General features: G+C 64.1%; 1 protein-coding gene across 6 annotated transcripts in view; it reads left to right on the top strand.

The window, feature by feature from the left end:
• NFIC (nuclear factor I C) overlaps positions 1-23,823 on the top strand; it is a 54,320-nt gene that overhangs the window by 24,487 nt on the left and 6,010 nt on the right. For 2 of the 6 annotated variants that reach the window (XM_070491703.1, XM_044753808.2), the window contains exons 3-10: positions 9,035-9,106; positions 12,514-12,588; positions 13,329-13,452; positions 14,086-14,210; positions 18,579-18,704; positions 20,302-20,486; positions 20,957-21,104; positions 23,081-23,166. In XM_070491703.1, the coding sequence (XP_070347804.1) occupies positions 9,035-9,106; positions 12,514-12,588; positions 13,329-13,452; positions 14,086-14,210; positions 18,579-18,704; positions 20,302-20,486; positions 20,957-21,104; positions 23,081-23,166 (941 nt within the window). The remainder of the gene's footprint in view (positions 1-9,034; positions 9,107-12,513; positions 12,589-13,328; positions 13,453-14,085; positions 14,211-18,578; positions 18,705-20,301; positions 20,487-20,956; positions 21,105-23,080; positions 23,167-23,823) is intronic. The other 4 variants (XM_070491704.1, XM_044753814.2, XM_070491706.1 and 1 more) reach the window with 2 other exon arrangements.

Below are 23,823 nucleotides of genomic sequence, written 5' to 3'. Positions count from 1 at the left end.
GCAGACTCCTAGTCATACATCAAAGCCCCGGCTCCCGTGTCCCCTCCTCCAGGAAGCCCCTCCTGGGTCCCCAGGCCAGGTTTCTGTCCCTTCCTTGGACTCATCCTGCTCCAGGGCCCTCCCTCCGATATGCGGGAGCAGTTGGGGTAGTTTCTCCAAAGATGATTTCTGCTGATTCTCAAAGGCCCATGGGGACCAAGATGGACCACCCCTGGGTGACATTCCACACTCTGCCCCGGGCCTGCGGTCAGACGTCTCTTACGTCACCATTGGTCAGGGTCCCATTCCCCTAATCCTGGTCTTTCCCTCTGAATCTCCCCGATTTTCCCAAATTTCCTCAGATTCCTTTGTCCGACCAGCATTTATTTTGCACCTGCTGTATGTCAGCCCCTGTCAGGATAATCCTGCTTATTCCAGCAGTGAGCATGTATTAGGTGCCCGCTGTGTATCAGGCTCTGCTGGAGTAAGCAGACTCCCTTGTCTGAAAGCATCTATTGAGTGCCCGCTGTGTGCAAGCACTTATTGAGCACCGACTGTGTGCCAGGCTCCAGGAAGACAGGCCCTCCCGGGAAGGCAAGGGGAGGAGAAAAGTCTCTCACCACCCAGCCCCTCAGGCTCCCGCTCTCTCCTTTCCAACCCATGTCACCACTGTGGGCCCAGGCCCAGAGAGGGGCAGGGCTGGCCTGAGGCCACACAGCACGGGCAGGACACGGCCCTGCTCTGGAGCCCCCTCCCTGGCAGCCGCTGCTCTCTGGTCCGCACTGCGGCCACCATGGCTTCCGGGGCCTGCCCGTCCCCTCCTGCGGCCACACGTGTGCGTCCGGCCCGTGGGCACATGTGGCTCGCGGAGGTCCCCCCCCCCCCACCCGCCGCCCGGGCCTGCCAGGGAGGCGGAGGCCTCGGCTGGCTACCCGAGAGCCAAGAATTCCCTCCGGTGTAAACAGCGGGTTATTTTGGGTCGGGCCTGGTGGCGCTGACACGTGTGACATTGGAGGGACCAGGAGGGGCGCGCGGTATTTTTAACCCCGGCGCTCGCATCCCCGGGCAGCCGAGCGCCCAGAGGGACCCAGGCCGCCTGGCACGGCCGCCACCCTGCTCGGACCACCCCCCCCACCCCGGGGAGGGGAGGGGACACGGCCGGGGTCCCCCATGTGCGCCCCACCCGGGAGGGGACCCGTGCCAGCCCGTCCTCCTGCGCGCACAAAATGGCCGCCCGGCCAGAGAAGCATCTGGAAGCCGGGGGAGGGAGAGTCGAGAAGATGGCCGCCCGGTGGTGATGTCACAAGGTGGCGTGGCCGCCCCGGCTGGGCCGGGTCCCCGGGGTTGGGGGCCTCCAGGGTTGACGGCCGGACCCTCCACCCCGTGGGGCCCCGAGGCCGAGGCCGGGCTGGACGACGGGGACGACGGGGACAGGGTACGGCCAGCGCCGCCACCCCCGGCCCGAGGTGTCCCCGAGCGTCGGAGGGCCGGCCGCCAGGCCGCGGGGCGCGGGGGCGGTGGAAGGGGAGAGAAAGTTCTTTGAAAGTGACTCCGGCAGCTTGGCTCGGGCCCAGGCGGCAGAGGGAGAGGGAAAGTGCGGGCCAGACTCGGGCCGCGGCCGCGGGAGGGGCGACGGCGGCTGGGAGGTCACCGCGCGCTGCCCGGCGTCCCCGGGCCGGTCCCCAGAGGCTGGGGAGCGCCCTGCCCACCAGCTCTGCCCATTTCCTCGACGGGCCCGGGCACAGCCGGGCGGAGGCTCGGATGTTCCAGGCGAGGATGCGGGGCTCAGAGAGGGAAAGGGCTGTGGCTGGGGTCACACAGCGTGGGCCACACCGAGGGCCGGCCTCAGGGGGGCAGGAGAGGGACGTCGGGGGAGGCGGGGTCGGTACCCGGATTCCTGGAAGCCCGGGGCACATTCAGTTGGCCTGAGTCCTCCCACGGCGGTGACCTCACGGGGCAGCACGTGGTGTCGGCCTCGGTCGTTACTGTGTCCCCAGAGCGTGGGGCACGGCCGGGTACACAGCAGGCGCTCGATACATGAGTTGCATGAAGGACTTACACTTTCCCCTTGGGTTTGCGTGGACCCTGGGAGGGGGTGGGGGCGCAGGTGACACAGCGGGTGCTGACATAAGTGGACGTCCTCGGGGTCCGCTGCCGGCACACTTCTCGGGAGGGGGCTAGGGACGTGAATCTTTGAACCTCTGGAACGTCAAGTCCAGGTTCTGTGCGGGGGGCTGTGGACACACTAAGCGCTTTGGAGCAGAGACCTGAATAAAGCGAGGGGGCGGGCCCGGCACCAGCTGGGGAACAGAGCTCCAGGCGGAGGGCACAGCCTGTGCAAAGGTCCTGGGGCAGGCGCGTGGGAGGAGCAGCGAGGAGGCCGTGAGGCTGGAGCAGAGGGAGGAGGGAGGGCAGGGAGGGGACGGGGCAGGTCGGGCAGGGCCTGGGGGGCCGCGGAGAGGACGCGGCTTCCATATATTTAGGGACCCAGACGGAGCCCAGTGTGATGGCGGCCAGGACCGAGGTTTGGCCGGGGGACCAGGGAGGGTGTGCGCGGGGCCGAGGGCCAGGGTCGCGTGCGCGGAGCTGGGATTCCAGGGCCTGGCTTTGCTTCTCTCTCTGGCCGCCGGCGGGAGGCGGACGTGGCAGCAGCCGAGCCAGCGACGCTTGGAAGCCGCCGGGCCCGAGAGGAAACCCCGGAGCCGCGGCGGACACGCGCCCGGGCGGGAGCCAGTGACGCTGGGGGCTCGGCTGGCCGGGCCTGTCCTCATCCCGAGGCGACCATCATGTGACCCCCAGCCCCGAGAGACCAGAGACTTTGCTGTGTGTGTTGTGGTGACAAAACTCTCGTCACATCAAAGTCACCATTTTAAGCATTTTCAGTGCACAGCTCAGCGGCATGAAGCACATCCACACGGTTGTGCCACCATCCCCTCCATCCGTCTCCAGAACTTTCCATCTCCCCAAACTGCAGCTCTGTCCCCAAGAAACACTGACTCCCACCCCTCCCCCAGCCCCTGGCCCCCCATCCACTTTCTGTCTCTGTGGATGTGGCTCCTCTGGGGACCTCCTGTGAGTGGACCACACAGTGTGTGTCCTTCTGTGTCTGGCTCATGTCCCTGAGCATCACGTCCTCCAGGTCCGTCCACGTGGGAGCAGGTGTCCGGATCTCCTTCTTTTTCACGGCTGCGTAATATTCCAGGCTGTGATGGACACACTGTGTGCGTCCGTCCCCCATCCACGGCCACCCCGGTTGCCTCCACCTCTTGTGACTGTGGTCGTGAGTCACCCTGACCCCTGCTTCTGACCCTTGGGCTGTCTCCACAGTGGCGAGGTTGCTGGCAGTGGGGTCCGTCACTCTCTGACTTTTCCGGGAGCCGCCAGCTGCTCTCCGCTCGGCCGCCCCGTCTCACGTGCCCCCGACCTCACCCGTGGGCTCCCGTCTCCCCCCGCCCCCAAAATGTCCCCGAAGCTAGACAGGTTCTAGAATAAAACTCCGTTTGAGTCACAGCCCTTCCCCGGGCTCAAGAGTGACCCCAGGGTCCCCCGCGGCCCCACGGGTTCCAGCGCCCCGTTCCTCCGTCCCCAGCGCTGACGTCACCTCCTCCAAGGGGTCCTCCCTGACTTCTCTGCCAAGAGCCGCCCTCGGTCCCTCGGGACTGAGAAGGACGTGAAGTGATGCCACCCCTTGTCGCCGTCTGTCTCTGGTCCTGCCCACTGCCCGGCACGTAGTAGGTCGTCCCTGAGCATCTGCGGGACGCGGGCCAGGTGGCACCTCCGTCCCCCGGTGACGGGATGGAGGGGTTGCCCGGGGGGGAGGGCAGGGCGAGTTGGAGGCCGCGGCAGCGCCTTTGTCATGCGCGGGGACAGGCCCCTTGGGCTCGTGGCCACAGCGAGAAGGAACAGTCCGTCCCCACTGTCAGCGATCCAGTTTACCTTTCGATTGTCGCCGAGCTCACGTGTTTGTTTGAGCGGAAAGCTCCAGGGGGTGGTGACATTCCGGCTGCACGTGACACTCGGGGCCCCGGGAAGCCGAAAGAACTGGTCCCCGGCCAGGCCGGGGTGTCACAGCTGCGGGGGAGGGCCAGAGTCTTGCTTAGACTAGCGTGAGTGTGGTTGGCTGTGTTTCGTGGGTGGTGCTGAAGGGCCTCCGGTGTCTCTCGGGGACCCAGGGCTTTGAGGAACGTCCCGGAATGAGGGGAGGGCGTGAGCCATGCGGATGCTGAGGGAACAGAGCTCCAGGCAGAGGGCACAGCCCGTGCAAAGGCCCTGGGGCAGGCGTGTGGGAAGAGCAGTGAGGAGGCCTCTGTGGCTGGAGCAGAGGGAGGAGGAGGACAGAGGGAGGAGGGAGGGCAGGGAGGGGACGGGGCAGATTGTGCAGGGCCTGGGGGGCTGCAGGGAAGACTCAGCTTCTCCCCCAGGGAGGGGAGCCTGGAGGGCTGCGGGTGGAGGAGGGGGAATCCCAGCCCGGGGCTCTGTCCTCCTGATCCCAACACGGGGATCACCCCAAACTACTGACTGCAAGGGCCCCGGGGCCTCCCTTTGCCAAAGACACGGGACCCGGATGTGAGGCCTCGGGGTGTCTGGGTGTTGATTCCAGGCCCCTCGCCGTGCGCTGGTGCTTTGTGAGTTTGAATATGCCGTTGCCTGTCTTCGTGCCTCAGTTTCCCCATCTGAAAAACAGGGACGATAATCACGTGTGCCTCGTGGAGGAGTTTTGGAGATTAAATGAGTCCGGAGGTGAAACTGGCAGCCCAACATAGTCAAAGGAATGACTCACTAAGTGTTAATTATTGGAATATGCCATTTCGCACAGAGTGGCCCGGTCAGTACTCCTGGTCTCAGCCCCTCGCCCGCCAGGGGCCGCATCCCCGGCTTGTGTGACCTCCCTTGCCCGAGGTTCAGCCTGAAGTCATCCTCCTGGTTTATTCGCTGACTCTGTCTGTGCCTGTCACCACCCTCCCCCCCCCCCCCCCGCAGGACATCAGGGCCACGATGGTGGGGATTTTTGTCCCTGTTGGCCACTGCTGTGTCCCCCGGGGCATCTGACACCCAGGAGGCGCTCAGCCGTCAACCTGCTGCATGGTCAAAAGAAAGAAGATGGATGAAGAAACGGAGGCTCAGAGACATCGAGGAACTTGCCCAAGGACACACAGCTGGAAGTCGGCCGACTTTGAGTAAAGGGCCAGATAGGAGACACTTTAGAGCTGGAGGTCACTTATGGTTTCTGTCACACGTTCTTTCTCCTTTGAGGATCCTTTAAAAATAGACAAGACCCTTTCTTTTCCTTATTGCTTCCGCTAAGGAGCCTTTTTCGATTTTTTTTTCCTAGTCACTCCGCCCCCTGGAGCTTTCCTGTCACAGCTGCTTTATGTGTCTATGGTTTATACAAAACCAGCAAAATTCTGGAGCCCCCTCACCCCCTAGAATCACTGACAATGGACGGATCTGAAACGGGCTCTCTGAGCCAGGCCTCAGTTTCCCAGCCTCGTCCGACGGTGCCAGGGGGCTCTGACCGTGGCGGGAACTCGGCCCGGGGTCCGTCTGTGCAGCCGGGGGTCTGAGGAGACGGAGAGAGGGGGAGTGGTCGGTGCTGGGTTTTTCCTGATTTCTCACGGAAACATCCAGAGCAGCTCAGCCCAATTGACCTCTCCGTGATGGGGACACATTCGGCGCCGTCTGATGTGGTCGCCACCAGCCACGTGGGGCACGGAGTATTGACAGGTGACCGGTGCATCGGAAGTCTTGGAAATTTAAGTTCAGGGCAGCTGATTTTTTTTTTTTTTTTTTGAGGAAGATCAGCCCTGAGCTAACTGCTGCCAATCCTCTTCTTTTTTTTTTGTGCTGAGGAAGACTGGCCCTGAGCTAACATCGTGCCCGTCTTCCTCTACTTTATATTTGGGACGCCTACCACAGCATGGCGTGCCAAGTGGTGCCGTGTCTGCACCCAGGATCCGAACTGGGAACCCCGGGCCGCTGAAGCGGAACGTGCGCACTTAACCGCTGCACCACCGGGCCGGCCCCAAGGGCAGCTGATTTAAATGTCAAGTCGCGTGTGGCTGGTGGCTCCCGACGGCCCCGGGGTGGGGGTGGGCGTTTCCAGGAGCCAGTGACGGACGGGCAGGTGGTCACCGGGGGGATCGGAAACAGTTCACGGTGTCACAGACGAGAAAGGAAGACGGCAAAGGACAGAGGAAGGAGGTCCTGACTCCTGCTCCCACGTGGAGGGACCTGAGGACGTGATGCTCAGGGACGTGAGCCAGACACAGACGGACACACACTGTGTGGTCCACTCACAGGAGGTCCCCAGAGGAGCCACATCCACAGAGACAGAAAGGATGGGGGGCCAGGGGCTGGGGGAGGGGTGGGAGTCAGTGTTTCATGGGGACAGAGCTGCAGTTTGGGGAGATGGAAAGTTCTGGAGACGGATGGTGGGGATGGTGGCAAAACCGTGTGAATGTGCTTCATGCCGCTGAGCTGGGCACAGAAAAATGGCTAAAATGGTCAATTTGATGTTCTGTCTGTTTAACCACAACCTGAAAATGAAATTGAGAAGAATTGGCGACGGCGCAGACTCCCGCGTCCTCGGATAGAATTTCCTCCGTTCCCTTGTTTCCCGTATTTTCACTCTGTTCCTGTTACTTAGAATCGAGAACACGCTGGTTTAAGTTCAAACACGCCCCCCTCCCCCCCCCCCACCCTCCCAGGGCTGGAGAAGGAAGAGAGCGTCTGCACGCCCCCAGGGACCCCCGGGGACCCCGGCCTGGCCTCACGTCGGGCGCCCACCGAGGCCCCTCTCCTGCGTGGGCTCAGGATTGTTCTGGAAGAAACGGAGCCAAGGGCTGTGGATCGGGAAGCGGGAAACGGAACCGTCCCCACTGGCAATGACATGACGGTCGGCGTAGAAAACCCAAGGAAAAAAAAGCCCTTGGACCTCAAGACAAGGTTGACACTCAAGGCTGGGACAGGAGACCCAGGAGCCGACACGAAGAGCGCAGCCCTGCCGGCGTCCCCACCCTGCCCTGTGTCCCCGCCGGTTTGGCGCCCGCCCTCCGACCCGGGTTGTCAGCTGGCTCAGCGACCCAGCATCCCCGGTGAGCGGCTTGCTTCTCTTCCCATTTTACAGACCAGGAAACTGAGGCTCAGAGAGGTCGTGTGGCCGGCCAGAGGTCACACAGCGAATATCAACGAGATAAAGGCTCCACGCTGGAGCCCGCCCGTTGCTTTTCGTGGTGCCCAGTACCAGCGCCCAGCCCAGAAACAACAATGACGATGTTAATAATAGTAACAAAGCTCCCTCAGATGGCTGACATGCGGACCACGTGCCAGCCGCGGTTTGGAGCGCCTCACGGCATTGGGACCACCTGGCCCTGCACAGAGGGCGTCGGGGGACGTGCTGTGGTTGTGCCCATTTCACAGACATGCAAAGAGGCACAGAGAGGGCAGGCGATGGGCCTGAGGCACACAGCCCGGCTGCCAGGTCCCCAAGCAGGAGCCGCGGGCCGGGCTCAAGACGCACTGCCCCCCCCCCCCCAGCCCCCGGGAGGCGCCGAGTGCCAGGCGGGCGGCGCGAGTGTGGGCGCCCGGCCCCAGAGGGGCCTGTGCCCGCGGCCTGGAGCCCGCGCGGCCGGCTGCCCGGGCTGGGCCCTTCCCAACGGCGGGGCCGGCCAAGCGGGACTGGCCGCCTCCGAGGGGCCGCCGGCTGCCCAGCCCGGGGTGGCCGCAGGGCACGGGGCCCAGCCAGGCACGGTCCCCTCAGCCACCGCCTGGCCCCGCCTGGCCCGGCCAGCGAGGGCTGCCCGCATCCATGCTGTCGTGGATGGGGAAACTGAGGCACGGGCCCACTCCCATGCCGCTACGGCAGCCTCAGTGACTATTCCCACAACAACCCCGACGGCACTGACGCTCCAGAGGGGACGTGACCTCAGAGGCTGCAGGGCTGGGATGGGGACTCAGGCGTCGGACCCCAGAGGCCAGTGGCTCCCGCACGCCTGACCCCGTGACCCTGAATAAAATAACCCCCGGACTTTCGCCGCTCCCCCCTCAGTTTTCCTCGTCTGTGAAATGGGTACGTCAGCGTCCCAGCCCTGTGGCTCCTGCCCTGTCACCGATGTCGTGTCCGCTGGGACCCACAGAGCGCCGTGTGTGTGGCCATCGTAGGGGTTTCAAATAACAGTAATAATAGCGACGTGACGGACATCACCTTGGCGGGTCTGGAGGCCTCCTCCCGCCTGGAGCGCGGCCCCTCTGTTGTCTCCCGCCACCTCCTGGCCACCTGGTCAGGCCTGGGCGATGCTCACGCCCGCTTGAAAGAGGAGAAAACGGAGGCTCAGAACAGTTGATCGACTTACCTGAGGTCACACAGCATGGACTTCCTGGCTTTGGGGTGTGGCAGGAGGGAGGGTTTCTCTGATGGGGATTCGGGCCGCTTCTGACCTGAGAGGGCAGCGGGGGTGCGGGGTACTGGGGTTGCAGCCGGTGGGGGGCACGGGGGCCGCAGAAGGAGCTGGCGCCAACACGGCGAGGGTGCTGTCTGCCAAGGAGCCGGGTTATTTTTAGATACGTGGGGGGAGGGCAGGTGCTGGGGGGAAGGGAGCCCCCAAGTGAGGTGGGCGGGCAGGGGTGCTGCCACTGCTGAGGGATCCCCCTCAGCCCCCTCTGTGGGCCACCAGGCCTTGGAGGGCAGAGGCCGAGGGCTCAAGGACTCGTCTCTCTGGGCCTCAGTTTCCCCATCTGTAAAGTGGGCATAGCGACAGCTCCTACCTCACGGGGGTAAGCAGGATTCAGTGTTACCCTCACTGCACGGGCAGGGAAACTGAGGCTGAGTTCTCGCTGCATGCCAGCACGTAGGAGTACCGGCGCCCCGGGGACCCTCGCTGGCGCCTGCAGGTGCCGGGTTGAATGTCCAGACGCCCTGGGGCAGCAGCCGAGGGAGGGGGCCCGGCCGACCCCCGGGGCCTGCGGGTTCGGGGACCCCTGCTCCACGGCACCGGCCCAGCCTCCTGGGAGGGGCGGTCCCTGCAGTGTCACCATGTGTTCCTCCCTCTCTTTGCAGACGCGGAGCAGAGCGGCAGCCCCCGGGCGGGTATGGGCTCCGACCAGGAGGACAGCAAGCCCATCACGCTGGGTGAGTGTGGGGCCCCGGCCCCTCGATTTGGGGACCGTCGTCCGACCCCCCCGCCCCGTGGGAGCGGGACCCTCGCGAGTGTAATGGATTCATCCCTCGCAGCCATGCTGGGGGTCGGGCGCCACTGTGGTTCCATTGTGCAGAAGGGGAAACTGAGGTTCAGAGAGGTTCGGGGGCGCCCGGGGAGCTGGGCGTGGAGCCCACGGGCCTGAGCTGCCCGCGTCTGGGCTCCGGGGGGCTCACCCCACGGGGAGGCCCCAGACGGTCCGCGGTTCCTGGATGAGGGACAGAGGAGGACGGGCAGGTTCTGGGGGGGCAGTGGGGGAACTGGGAGCGGAGCCTGAAGACCTGTCCTCGCCCCCCGTCTGTCCTCCCCAAAGTGGTCAGGGGGTAGCCGGGAGCCCCTGAGTCGGGTCTGCCCTCCTCCACTCGCAGCCCTCCAGGCTCCCCTCCCCCTGGGGAGAAGCCCGAGTTCTCTTTCCCCCTTGCTCCCTCTGCTCCAGCCGCACAGGCCTCCTCACTGTTCCTCCAACACGCCAGGCCCAGTCCTGCCCCAGGACCTTTGCACGGGCTGTGCCCGCTGCCTGGACAGCTAACTGCCCTCCCTCTCCAGATGACCCAGGTCTCAGCTCACGGTCCCCACTCTCAGAGCCATCTTCCCCGAGCTCCCCCAGCTCAAGCAGCCTCAGCTGCTATTGATGGGCGCCCTCTGTTTTATTTCCCCTGGAGGAAGTTGGTGATGGCATATGTGTTCGCCCCGTTGCTTAGCGATTCTGTCCGCGTTTGCTTCTCTCTCCTAATGGAACGTCACCTCCTCGAGGGCCGACGTTTTCATCCGTCTTGCTCACCCCTGTGCCCTTGGTGCCTGGAACAGGACCTGGTACACAGGAGGCGCTCAATAAGTATTCGCAGCACGAAAGAAAGGAGAGAGGGACAGATGAAGCAGAGGGGAGGAGAGAAACTCCAGGGAGGGGATTTCAGGGACCAGGAAGGAAAGAAGAGATGGAAGGAACAGCGGGCGGGGAGGGCCGGCTCGGGGTGGCCGGATGGTTCCAGAAGGTTCGCAGGGCGGGCCGCTCCTCACTGGCCCTGTGTGACCCCGAGGCCTCCCTGGCCTCCCGCTGTCCCCAGGCGCCTCCCTCCCGGCCAGATGTTCAGGGTCGGGGTGGGGGGGGGTGGGCTGGCCTGCTCCCGGGGGAGCTCGGGCCACTGCAGGGGTCACTTCCTCCGGCCGTCCACCCGCCAGGGAGTCCCCGGGGCTGGAGTGCGCGCTCCGCACAACAGGAAGCCCCGGAGGGAGGGTGCGGGGCTGCTGACACCAGCTGGCCAGCTGGGGCGGCAGGAAACGGCCACGGCCACTTCCCCTGGACACCAGGGGCCACCGCCCTGTCCGCAGGGATGTCCGGGCGCCAGCCTCCCAGCGTGGCCCCGGGGCGGACAGTAAGTGTTCAATAAACGGGGCGCGCACAGCTTGTCGCCGGGGTGGCCGGGGTTCCCAGACCGGCCAGCCGTGGCTTGGGTCTGGGACAGTGGCCTGGGAGCCGGTCCCCGCGGTCCCTGCTGCCCCCTGGGGGCCCAAAGGAGAACTGCTCCCCGCCCCCACCCCCGCCTCCACCAGGACCCCGGTCCCGCCTCCTCTGTGCCCCGTCGCCGGCTCCTGTGCTCCCGCCCTGTTGGCCTCCAGCGCTCCGGGTGCCTTCCAGCCCCAGGGACTTTGCACGGGCCGTTCTCGCCGCCGGGAACATCGTGGCCCTCGGGGAGGGGGCAAAACCCCGCGCTGAGCAGCATCCTGCTGACCGCGGCCTCTGCGCAGGCTCGGTTCCCGGTGCTTCCCGCGTGGCACCGCATGTGCGCCTTGCTCGGCCCGACCGTGAGGTTGGTGGGGAAATTCACCCTCTCCGCGAGGCCCTCTGGGAGCCCTTTGTGTGAAATGGGTCCCTCCTCCCCGCCCCCACAGCTCCCCCACCCCACCTGCCCGACCTCTGTTTGACTTTATAATCCTTTCCCACATTTTTTATTGTGGTAAAATGTACAAGATAGAAAATGCATCCTTTTACCCATATTAAAATGTACAATTCAGTGTTGTGCACCGTCACCTGTGTCTAGTTCCAGAACATTCCATCATCCCAAAAAGAAACCCCGTCCCCATTGGCATCACCCCCACCCCCTCCCCAGCCCCTGGCCCCCACGAGCCCGCTCTCTGTCTGTGGATCGGCCTGTTCTGGACGTTTCCCGTCCATGGGGTCACACGCCGTGTGTCCTTCTGTGTCTGCTCCTCTCCCTGAGCGTTGCGTGTGCAGGTCCGTCCACGTGCGGCTGTGTCAGGGCCTCGCTCGTCTTCCCGGCTGCGTAATATTCCAGTGTGTGGCTGGACCACATTTTGTGTGTCCGTCGTCCACCAGTGGCCAGTGGGCGGGTCCAGTCTGGGCTGTGGTGAATGTGCTGCCATGAATGTGGGAGCACAGGCTTTTCACTTACTGAGCTCCGTGCCCTCCGCCCAGGCTGCACCGGGGCCCAGGAGGGCAGCCACTCCCATGGGTCTCGTTCCTGGCGAGCTTCTTGACGACACGGGTCCTGCCTGTGAGGGCGCCGCGGCCGGGACAGGCCTGCTCCGAGCTGTCCGAGGTTGGCCAGGGCTCCCACCCTGCTGCAGCCAACCTCAGTTTCCAAATCCATGAAATGGGTTCAAACCACCCCAGTGGGCAGAGGAGGGTCCCTCTTCCTTTGACGTTAGGCAGGAGGGGCTCTGGGGACCTGGGGGTTTTGACTGCGGCCTGTGGACCCTCCAGGCGGCCGGTGGTTCTGAGCCCCCGCTGTCCGCCGGGCGCTGGGCAGAGACACCCCTGCCGGTGGCCCGGAGCTCCCAGCCTGGAGGAAGAAGGATGTGGAACCGTCGTGTCGCAGGGGCGATAAATGATGCAAGGGGGGCAAGCGGCCGCCTAGGAATCCAGCTTCACATGTCACAACCACCCAGATGATGGGGACACAGTCCCCACCTTCTAGATTACAGAGCGTCGAGGCTCGGGGAGGGGAAGCGGCTTGCCCAAGATGCAAGGCCGAGTGGGCGCCTGAGCTGGGCTTTGAACCCGGCTCCAGCCTCCACTGGCATGCCCCGGATGAAGGCGAGGCTGGATAAGAGGCCTCCCCGGGGGAGGGGACACTGGCTGGGGCTGCAGCGAGGACGACGGGGGAGGGGCTCAGGAAGGTCGGCTCCCGGCGGGGTTGGGGGGGTCGCGGAGGGACGCCCCCAGCGGGCTGGAGGGGCTCAGCTGGCCGTGCTGCTGCCGTGGGGACGGAGGAGGGGACCTGCCGGGGAGCCTGGGCGGCCCCGGTGGTGGGGGGACGAGGAGGGAAACGGACCCGGCTCCGCAGCCGCCCGCTGACCCCCCGCGTTCTCCCTGTTCCAGACACGACTGACTTCCAGGAAAGCTTCGTCACCTCCGGCGTGTTCAGTGTCACCGAGCTCATCCAAGTGTCCCGGAGTGAGTGTCCCCGCCCACCCTGCGCTGGGACCGGAGGCGGGAGGGGCTTCGGGAGGGAAAGGGTCCCAGGGGGAGGGGAGAGGCTTGGGGAAGAGGAAGTAGCCGCCCCCCCCCAACATTCCCCCTCGTCCCCTGCAGCCACCCTCTGTCACCAAGCCAGGCTTCCTAGGAAGGGCGGCCTCCAGGCCCCTCCCAGAGCCCAAGGTCAGGGTGACAAGTTCCTCCCCAGGAAACAGACTCCAAAGGCTGAGTGGAGGATTTGGAGGACCTTCCGCCAGCATCCCTCCTTCCTGGGGTCTCCCCCCGCCCCCCCAGAGGGCCCCACCCCGCACCCACCATGCTTCCTGTCCCCTTCCCTTCCCTATGGATCTGCTGGGGACCCCCTGCCCTCCCCCTGGCACCCCCGTTTCAACCCCACCCCAGGGAGCTCTGGGTGCTGTCCTGCCTTATCCCTGAGCACCACCCTCTCTGTGCAGATCAGCAGAGCCTGGCTTCTGGGGGAGCCGGGGAGAGCTGGGCTCCGGTTCTGGCTACGCCTCTGCCTCACAGTGTGACCTTGGCCTCTCTGGACGGCCTCGGGCTTCTGATCCGTAGAATAAGCCCACTTTTGGCCAAATTAGGAACCAGCCCGCGTTTGCAAAAGGGGTTCCCCTTCGGACAAATGGCCCCCAGACGGCTCTCCCCACCCCTCCAGGGTAAATTGCTCCCTCCCTCATTCTCCTCTCTGTCGCCCCCTGCAGCACCCGTGGTGACTGGAACAGGACCCAACTTCTCCCTGGGGGAGCTGCAGGGGCACCTGGCCTACGACCTGAATCCAGCCAGCACTGGCATGAGAAGAACGCTACCCAGCACTTCCTCCAGTGGGTACGTGCCCCGGTCCCCATCTCCATCTGGGGCATTTCACGACCCCTCGCCCACCTCCATCTGGCCCCACTTGGTTCATTCCTTTCCCTGGAATGCCTTTTTTCACGGTCCACTTGGGCAACTCCTACTCATCCTTCAAAACCCAGCCCTGAGTGCCCTGACACCCACTCGGGGTTCCCACTGCCTGGAGTCCACGGGCCCAGCCCTTGAGACTGCACGAGGATGCAGACACCCGCTTCTTGCTGAGACAGGCCGTGTGCTGTGACCTGATCACCCTGCGTTGGCCTCAGTTTCCTCATCTGTAAAATGGGATCAGAATCCCACCGGGTTGTTCTCAGGATTACAGTAGTCAGCCAGGCCTTTGGGGCTCGGGTGTCCACCCTGCTAGTTTGCCCTGTGACCTCGGCCGGGTCCCTCCCTGCCTCTGGCCCCACGTGTCCCATCCAGGCAACGGGCAGGATGGCACAGGTGTTAACTGAGAACCGGCTCTCCCACAACGTCTCTCGCGATAGCACCCGCCTCGCCCCGCCCCCTCGGGACCGGAAGTCCCAAAGCCCGCCCCGCCCCCGCCCGCCCGCCCCCCTCCGCGTCTCCGTGGTAACCGGCGTGCGTTCTTCCTCCCTCGCGCCTTAGGAGCAAGCGGCACAAATCGGGCTCGATGGAGGAAGACGTGGACACGAGCCCCGGAGGCGATTACTACACCTCGCCCAGCTCTCCCACGAGTAGCAGCCGCAACTGGACAGAGGATATGGAAGGAGGTAGGGCTTGCGGGGGGGGGGCGGAGCCGGCCTTCCGGTCGTTCGGGGGGTGGAGGGGGAAACCGCGGCGGGGACTACGTATCCCGGTAGGCACCGCGCGGGCGCCGGGGAGCGGGAAGCAGGCCCGGAGCCGCGGGGCCTCCTGGGAATTGTAGTAGTGAGGGCTGCGCGCGCCTGAGAGGCAAGTCCGGATTCGCGATCCCGGAGCTCTTGGGTTCCGCTCGGGCGGGGGAGGGCGGAGACTACCCGTCGGCCGGCTTTCCTGCCCTCTTCCTTTTAGGGCGTCATCTCTGTGGGGTTCCTGATTCAGTAGCGATTCTGATCGACAGGGGCCTTTTTCCTGGGGTCCGACGTAGACTGTCCTCTATAGGGTCCCCGCCAGAGGGTCCCGGGATGTAGGGTCCCTTTTCACTGGCATCCTCCCGGGAGGGAGTTTCCTTTTTGCGAGCATCTCGTCCCCATGGGACCTTCCTCCGTGGGATTCCAGATGTCCCATCACAGCGGCCTCTGCCGGGGACACTTCGTCCTGCTGCTCTTACAGGGTCCCCTCCAGGGCGTCTTTCTCCTGGGGTTCCCATTCTGTAGGGTCGGCCGTCCCATACCCAGCTCGTCAGCATCCTTTGTCCACTTACCGCCCCCCAAGGGCCTTCTCCAAGATCTCCCTTCCACGGATCCCCGTCTCCACCGCGGTCCTGCCCCCCAGCGGGCCGGTGCCCGTGACTTTGGAACCGTGTGACCCTGGAAGGGCGCCCCGCGTCCCTCGGATTCTTGGTGGGGTCTGTGCCCCACAGTTTAGGAGCATCTGTCCGTCCCGTCTCCCTTTTTGAGGGTTCACCCTAGGGCCTCACGTGGGATGTGAGGTCCACCAGCCCTTATGGCTTCCGGGGACGCCGCCCCTCGGGGCCTCAGTTTCCCTATCTGTAGGATGGAGACATTGGTACCTGCAGCACCCACCTCGTAGGGTTGTCACAGGGACTACGTGAGTTAGTACATTCGATGTCCCTAAAGCAGGCCTGGCGCATACTAAGCACCCCATAAACCTTAGGGTTTGTTTTTTCTTCCCTCCTCATCGCTGTTACCACAGGGTCTGCTTCCTTATAAAGATCTGTCTATACAATGTGCCCCACCCACAGGATTCTTGAAAAGCAGTATAACGTTACAATCAAGAGGGTAGCGTGAGGCCCGGGAGAGACCTGGGTTCGAATCCCAGCTCTGCCGTTGACTCGCTGGGTGGGCTATGTAGCCTAGGGTGGGTGACTTGACTTCTCTGAGCCTCGGTTCCCTTGTCTCCAAAATGGGAGTGATAAGTCACTCTTCTTTCGGGGTAGTAGAAGGAGGAAATGACAGAATGAGCACAGAGTGACGGAATGGCACATGTGTGCCCAGGAAGGAAGAGAAAGTTTGCTTTTGGTTTTTTTTGAGGAAGATTAGCCCTGAGCTGACATCTGCTGCCAATCCTCCTCTTTTTTGCTGAGGAAGACTGGCCCTGAGCTCACATCCGTGTCCATCTTCCTCTACTTTATATGCGGGACGCCTCCCACAGCATGGCTTGCCAAGCGGTGCCACGTCCACACCCGGGATCCAAACCAGGGAACCCCGGGCCGCTGAGAAGCGGAATGTGTGGACTTAACCGCTGCGTCACCGGGCCGGCCCCAAAGAGAGTTTGTTGGTGGTCGTGTCTTTATAAAACTCTCATCTCTTTGAGTCGGTCTGTAACACATCTGGTTGTGCCTTTTGAGGTCCCAGGTGTGGTCTCCCAGAGCAGGCACCGTCTCTGTTTGTTAGGCTCTGATTTATTGGTCAAAGTGTCTCTGTGGTTCTTTGTCGGATTTGTCTCCTAAAGACGCCGCATTCAATAAGCTGTAAGTTTGATTGTGAGAAACAGAAACCCCGAAAGGACAGTGCATTTCTCTTGCAAGTAAATGTCCGGCCATCAGCAGCCCTGGGCAAGTGGCATGTGAGGGACTTAGGTCCCTGCCTTCTGCTCTACCGAATGTTGTTTGCATTCCCAACTTGTGGTCCAAGATGACTGCTGGAGCTCCAGCCATCACGTCTGCATTGCAGCCAGCATGGAACAAGAAGGGTCAAGTCTGGGCCTGTCTTCGCTGTTTAAGAGTAACTCTCAGATCATCTACCTACCTGTTCTGCTCATCTCTCTGCCCCTGAATTACCCATGTGGCCGTGCCCTGCTGCAAGGGATGCTAGGAATTGTAGTCTTGCTTTGGGCAATTGTGTGCCCAGCTCAAATTCAAGGGTTCTGTTACTCGGGAAGAAGAGAGCAGAACTTGGGGGATGGTTCACGTTTGCCTGGTCATTTATGGATGGGGGACAGAAAGCAGCTGTCAGGAACACTGCAGCTGAAGGGCCCATGTGCCCCCAAAGTGTGTCCTGTTGAGAGTGGAAGGTGCCCCGCGTGGGGCCACTGCAGTCCCCAGAGGAAAAATGATAGCCTTAAGCCTTGGATTAGAAAGAAGCAAAGGCCGGGAGTAGAGTTGCGAACCCAGCTTCCAGTTCAAGAGGTTCAAGAAGGGAAAACTGATTTATACAGGAAGGAAATGTGAGAGGCCCCAGGGCTGGGTCTGACCTTCCTGCCCTGAGAATGAAGCGGCCGCAACTGGGGAGGACAAGGAGGAAGCCCTCCCGGGCCCCAGTGTGAGGTGGGGAGTCACAGAGCTGGAAGGGAGTGTCAGAGGGGGTCTGTCCCCCTCCAGCTTGCACTTGGTTACCTCAGGTGATGGCAAACTCACTCCCTCCTATGGGTTTCATCCTCAGGGTGAGCCCATACTGTGTGCCTGTCCCTGCCTTCCAGGGCTCACAGCCTAGTGGGGGAGACGGACTTGGATCTCCTCTTCTCCATGCTTCTCCCCCTCCCCACTCTACTCCCCCTCCTCCCCCTGCCTCCTGCCTCCTCCTCCCCCTCCTCTACCTCCCCCTCTCCCTTCCTCCTCCCCCTCCTCCCTCATCCCCTCCTCCTCCCCCTCCTCCTCCTGCTCCTGGCTTCCTCCAGCTTCCTGTCTAGACAGCTACCAATTAGTTGCTCATTAAGAGGCTTAAGCTGATTACGCCCCTCCCCCTGTTCCTCTGCGGTGGCTGCCACGGGAAGTGCTCAGTGGACTGTGTGTCTGGGAGGGGCAGAGGCCTGAGGTGGGGTCCATGGCAGCCCCACCCAGGCAAGAGCTCCCCCAGCTGCACCTCTAGGCCCCATACACCAGCCTCCAGGTCTCTGCTGTCCTGTTCCTGGCCAGAAGCGCCCTTTCTCCCCTGCCACCTCCTCCGAGGCCTTCCCTGACTACACCTCCCCTGCCCCCGCCCCGTGGGGCAGGAAAAGGCACCTTCTGCTCAGGTCCCAGAGTGCTTTGCTCTCGCTGCCTCTGTGGCCCTCTCGCAGGGGACACAGCCCCCCCAAGGGAATTATAATACGGGGTGAAGCTGGCAGCTCCCATCTCGCTCCTCTGTCACCCGGGGGTCTTCCCCCGTCTCTTCCTGGACTCGGGGGCTGGCGGGGGGTGAGGGGGGTTGAGTCCAGGCTGCCCCACATCTTAGTCCTGTGGCCTGGGGCAAGTGACTTCCCCCATCAGGGCTCAGTCTCCACGTCTGTGAAGTGGGGGGACCCCTGTAACTGCTGAGTGGGACGTCGTGGGGGTGATGTGAGAGCAGGCTCCCACTCACAGAGGGTCCTCACTCAGGTTCGTTCTGCCCCCAGGGGACACCGGGCCATGTCTGGGGACGTCTGTGGTTGTCACAGCTCCTGGCATCCAGTGGGTGGGGCCAGGGATGCTGCTCGACCCCCACAGCACCCAGGACGGCCCCCCAGGGAGTGACCCGGCCCCAATGTCACAGCACCAAGGGGATCCTGGGCTGTGTGCTCGGGGCCTCCCACCTGCCCGGGCCCCGGGGGTGGTTCTCTCCCGGCCTCCCGCCTGTCCCAGCTCCCGAGGCCCAGCTTGGCCACCAGGTCTGGGACATCCAGGCGGCCAGCAGGGCCTCTCGGGGTGGCCCAGCCTCCAGGCCCAGCCGGCAGAGGCCCAGGCAGTGTTCCCCTCCTCCCAACGGGCCGGGGACAGTGTGAGTTCCAGGTCACGCTTCCTGCCTACCGTGGGGGTGTCCCGGGTGCCAGTCCCTGGGGGACCACCTGCCCCATCCCAGCGACAGGCACTCACACGCAGCATCACGCATGCTCAGAGCTGTCGAGGGCAGAGGTTTGTAACAGCAGAAGCCGATGGCAGCCCGAGTGGCTGTCTGTGTGTCCCTCTGTGCAGTGGCTCCCGGTCCCCCACCGCGGGCTGCTGGGGGAGGGAGAGGCAGGGCCAGGGGTCCTGGGAGTGGAGCCCCGCGCAGGCCCGTGACCCTCCGGTTCCCCCCCTACAGGCATCTCATCCCCAGTGAAGAAGACAGAGATGGACAAGTCGCCTTTCAACAGCCCGTCTCCCCAGGACTCGCCTCGCCTCTCCAGCTTCACCCAGCACCACCGGCCCGTCATCGCCGTGCACAGCGGTGAGCCCCACGGGCCCGGGCGGGGGGCGGCGTGGCCCCTATGGCCAGGGAAGTCCCACTGGCTGTATGACCACAAGTCCTATTGCGACAGCCGGGCGAGAAAGCCTGGAGGTGCCTCGGTGCAGAGTACCCAGGCCTGGCCAGTCTCTTTGGGCCTCAGTTTCCCCTTCTACACAAAGAGGAGGGGCAGCCCGGGGCTTGTCCCTCAGTCTCCTCCCCTTTTGTCACACTAAAGAGACCCGCAGACAGACCTCGGGGTCACAGAAGGAGGTAGACACCCCTGACATGTGGCTGGACACACACGAGGACATACATGGGCCACACATGGTATGGGGACGCTCCTGGACACGTAGACACATTCCCAGCAGGCAGACAGACTCCAGCCACCGCAGGGTGTGAGCTGAGCTGGTCAGAGGGCACCTGGCCCGCTGTTGGCTCGGCTGTCAGTCGGGCTCATAAGTGTCCCCTCCCGGGGCCATCCTTGGGACTGAGTGAGTGAAATCGCGGTGAGAGCTGGACCACCGCCTGGTACCATTGAGGATGGTCCCGACTCAGTTCCCCACAAGGGCAGATACGCGCACGGGGACCCGGCGGAAATCCAGACAGCGCAGCCAGTCAGACCAGGAGCCAGCGAACCAGGTCCCTGGTACCTGTGCTTGTCAATAAAGTTTTATTGGCGCACGGCCCATGCCAATCGTTGACATGTCGCCTGTGGCAGCTCTCAGGCCACGAGGCAGAGTGAGTGGCTGCAGCAGAGACCCCGTGGCCCCCACAGCCCCAAATATTTACCATCTTGTCAGGGGTGGAAGAGAGAGAACGAGAGAGAGTGACCAGAAATGGACACAGGGCTTCTTTTGGTGGGGAGGGGGCAGGGGAGAATGTTCTAGAATTACAGAGCGAGTGTATTCAGTCACTAAGTTGTTTAGAAAAACAAAAAAGCAAACAGCACACTAGAGTATTACGCAGCTGTGAAAAGGAGCAAGGCCCTGACACGGCCGCAGATGGATGGACCTGAAATGTCCAGAACAGGCAGATCCACAGAGAGCCGGCTCGTGGGGGCCAGGGGCTGGGCAGGGGGTGGGGGTGATGCTGATGGGGACACCGTTTCTCTCCAGGATGATGAGAACGTTCTTTGAGAGCTCATAGTGATGGTTGCACAGCTCTGTGAACACACCAAAAACCAGTGACTCGTACACCATCAAAAGACGAATTTTGTAGGATGCAAATTAGATCTTAATTTATAAAAAATAGCGACCACCCGGCGCTTTACGCAAAAAGCTAGCTGAGACCCAAGTGAGGTCTAGACTCGAACCCTGGGCCCGCCGCCTGCTTGCTGTGTGGCCTGGGACTGGGGTGTGAACCTCGGGCAGCCATCGTGTCATGCTCTGTTCAAATAGACAAGGAAACAACCAGGCAGGGGCCCTGGGCCCGTGGGGCTGCGCTGGAGGTCCCGTGTGCGGGCATGTGGTGACCCCAGGGCCTGGCCTGTGCGGGCTGCTGGGCCTGCTGGCATTTGTAGGACGCGCCCCCAAACCCTGTGACGCGGAGCCGAGCGGCCAGCGCGACCGCCCCGGTGACCGGCTTCCCGTCCCCGCAGGGATCGCCCGGAGCCCGCACCCGTCCTCGGCCCTGCACTTCCCCACGACCTCCATTCTGCCCCAGACGGCCTCCAGCTACTTCCCGCACACGGCCATCCGCTACCCGCCGCACCTCAACCCCCAGGACCCGCTCAAAGATCTCGTCTCGCTGGCCTGCGACCCGGCCAGCCAGCAGCCTGGACCGGTGAGTCTGGGGGCCCCGGCGCGTCGCAGGTGGCCCCCCCACCCCCCGAAACGGGCAGCCTTTGCCTCAAACGGTGGTGTTTTCGTGGACGACGAGGGTCCCGGTGCCTCGTCGGAAGTTTCCAGATGTTAGAGCTAGGGCTGCGGCTCGGGCGGCTTTTGTCACACTCCCTCAGTGCTCAGAGCCGTCGGGGTTCTGGAACCGCCAGCAGGTGGTTGATGAGGATGTCCCAGTGGTGCCCGAGGCGCGTGGACGGGCCCCGTGAGGTCGAGGGGCGTTGGCATCGCGTGCAAGGAGGGAGACGGGGTACATGGTGGCTCAAGACGGAGAGGAAGGCGGTGTGGGCCCAGGATGCTGGAGGCCCACGGGCAGCCGCCATCCCCGCCACTCTTGTCCTGGTGGCCCCAGCCTGGCCACGGCCCCCAGGCCCCCCCGGCCACCTTAACCGCCTGTCTCTCTGTTCCCCCCAGTTAAATGGAAGTGGTCAGCTCAAACTGTCCAGTCACTGCCTTCCCGCCCAGATGCTGGCCCCCCCGCCCCCCGGGCTGCCGCGGCTGGCGCTCCCCCCCGCCGCCAAACCCACCTCCGAGGGAGGATGCGCATCGCCGACCTCGCCCTGTAAGCACTCGGGAAGCGGTGCCCGCGGCCGGGCGGGCGTCCCCGAGGGCCCCTCCCCTCCCAGCCGGCCGTGCGCCCAGGCGAGTCCGGTGGGTCCCCACAGAGAGACCCGGGGCCACGTGGTCAGGTCCCTGCGGGGCCAAGGCAGCCTCGGGGGGGCAGCAGGACGAGTCTGGGGTCTGCTCCCTGCTCGCTAAGGGGCCTGGTGCCCCCGTGCCCACCCTGGGCCTCAGAGCCCTCCCCTCACCCCAGCCGCTGGCGGGAGTTGGAGATCTCAAACTGGCAGCCCGAGGGCCAGCCCCAGCCCCCGGGTGCCTTTTGTTCATGGAAAACGAGAATCTGTCATTGTTTTAAAATCGGAACATTTCTCATAAAAGTTCCAGAGTTCTGGATTCTGGGAAAGAAACGGCCTCTACAGGCCTGGTTCCTGCCAGTGACCCGGGCTGGGCCGCGCCTGTAGACGGGACGGTCCCTGTCTGCTCCCCGACCCCAGGAGGCCACTTGGCCTTCTAGAACTTTCCACTCTCTGGATGTGGTCCAGGTGGTAGCTTGGTGGAAGGCCCTGGCTTGGTATCCTCACCTTCTAGAACTTTCCACCGTTTGGATGTAGCTCCGGGTTACACTCGCTGGCCCCTCGTGCACCCCAGTCAGCTGGGAAGCAGCTCCCGGCTCCCCATCCTGGGGTCCACCCCGTCGGCGGGGGCTGTGCCCCCAGCCTCTCCCTGGACCCATGAGCAGGCTTGGGGGAGCCGTCCACACTCTGCCGGGCCACCGAGCCCCCCGTCCTTCCGGTGCCCAGCACCCAGGGTGTCCGCTGCCTCGAAGGCCGAGCTGCCGGGGGGGTCCTGGCAGAGGGTCTCAGAGCCCGCGACCTCTCGCCATCTCAGTCTGCCCCTCGCCCCCCAGTGAGACTCCCCCCAGCTGCTCCATCTGGGCCCCATCACCCCTCCCCATGTGCAGGCCCCTGACCCCCCCCCCCCGCCGCCCTTCTCCCCCGGCGTCCACTGCCTGCCAAGCCCAGGGGCAGCTTCCCGCTATCTGAACGCCAGACACAGTGCCGGGCGCTGGGCTGAAATCCTGTGTGACCTCAGGCAGATGTCCTTCCCTCTCTGAGCCTCAGAACTCTCAGCCGCAAAACGGGACCATCATGGCACCCAACTCGCGGGCAGCAGGGAGCAAGTCGGGGAACTCGATGCGGAGTGGGGGGAATGTGGAGCGTGACATCGGGCGCACAGTGGAGTCAGGATGTGGTGCCGACTGTCACGTGCCTCCCTACTTTCTTATCTGTGAAATAGGACATAAGCGTGTCGGGCTGTGTTGAGGCCACGGAGGGTTCAGTGGGCTCACGCCTGGTGCCCGGCATACAGGAGGCGCTTAATAGATGCGGCCTCAACACGGATTTCTTCTTCTTCTCCTGCACCGGGCTCGTGGCTGCCGCTCCTGCCTGCTTCCCCCGCAGCCGCCCCCATCACCCCCGCCCGGCCGGCCGAGAACCCTCGGGGACCCTCCTGAGGACCCCCAGCCTGTCCCAGGCCCGGCCCCCCGGCGGCCCCAGTCGTGAATTATTCACTCACGGACAAAGCGTAATCGCCGGGCTTTGGACATAAATAAGTAAACGTCGCTATAAATATCGCATCACCGAACCGGCCCTCCGCTCCCTCCGGGAGGGCAATGAATAAGTAAAGCGCCTCCATAATTCATGGGCCGGGACGCGGCTGGGCGCGGTGGACCGGGCAGGAGCGCCCTGAATAATTCACGTGGCTTCTGCATCCTGCATCTCTCGGCGGGACCCCTGGCTCGCGCCCGTGGGCTCCCCGAGTGCCGAGACTGGCCGGGGGAGGGCAGCCAGCTCGGAGGCGCCGGGCACTGGGCACGGAGGCCCGGCTGTGTGACCCTGGGCAGCGGCCGCCCTCTCTGGGCGCCCCCGCGCGCGGCCCTCTCCGCTAACGGGCTCTCGGTCTCTCTCCTCCTCGCAGCCTACTCTACGCCCGGCACGTCCCCTGCAAACCGTTCCTTTGTGGGATTAGGACCAAGGGATCCAGCGGGCATGTATCAGGCACAGGTAGGGGCCGTGAGGCCGGCTGGCGGGGGGGGGCGGCGGGAGGGCGCGCAGGGAGAGGCCACCCCGCAGCCGCGCCCCCAGCACGGCCGGCGGCCACTGAGCGTGGCAGGAGGCCAGCCTCCCATCCCCTCCCAGGGCCTTGAGCCCACGCCTGGGGATGCGGCAGAGCTGCGTGGGGCCGGGGTTGTCACCAGCCCGGGCCCATTGTGCAGACAGGACCACTGAGGCCCGAGGAGGCGAGGGGATTTCCCCAGGATCACCCAGCGAGGCAGCCCCAGCTTCCAGCCCCCCAGCCTTTGTCCCTTCCGTGCCGCCGGCCAGAGGGAGCACAGGGGAGGAGGGCAGGGAGTGGCAGGGGATTCTGGGATGCTAGGACAGGTGGGGAAACTGAGGCAGCCTAGGCGAACGTGTGGGCTCCCACCCTCCCCCCCCAGGCTCCAGCCTGCCAGGTGGGGAAGGGCTGGCAGAGGCGGAGTTGGCGTTACTACTGCTGAGTGGGCGCCAGGGTGGGGGAGCGAGGCAGCCTAGGACCAGACAAGGAGGCTCAGAGAGGAGGAGCGAGTTGCCTGAATCTGCACAGCAGTGGCAGGCAGAGCCTCGGTGGCTCTCAGTGGCCTCACCCTCTCTGCCCATGTGTCCCCAGCACCGGCCCTCGGG

The sequence above is a fragment of the Equus asinus genome, chromosome 20, assembly GCF_041296235.1.
Source record: "Equus asinus isolate D_3611 breed Donkey chromosome 20, EquAss-T2T_v2, whole genome shotgun sequence".
Classification (NCBI taxonomy): domain Eukaryota; kingdom Metazoa; phylum Chordata; class Mammalia; order Perissodactyla; family Equidae; genus Equus; species Equus asinus.
The sequence above is the reverse complement of the archived record's forward strand: the minus strand, read 5'-3'. Positions and strand labels throughout refer to the sequence as shown.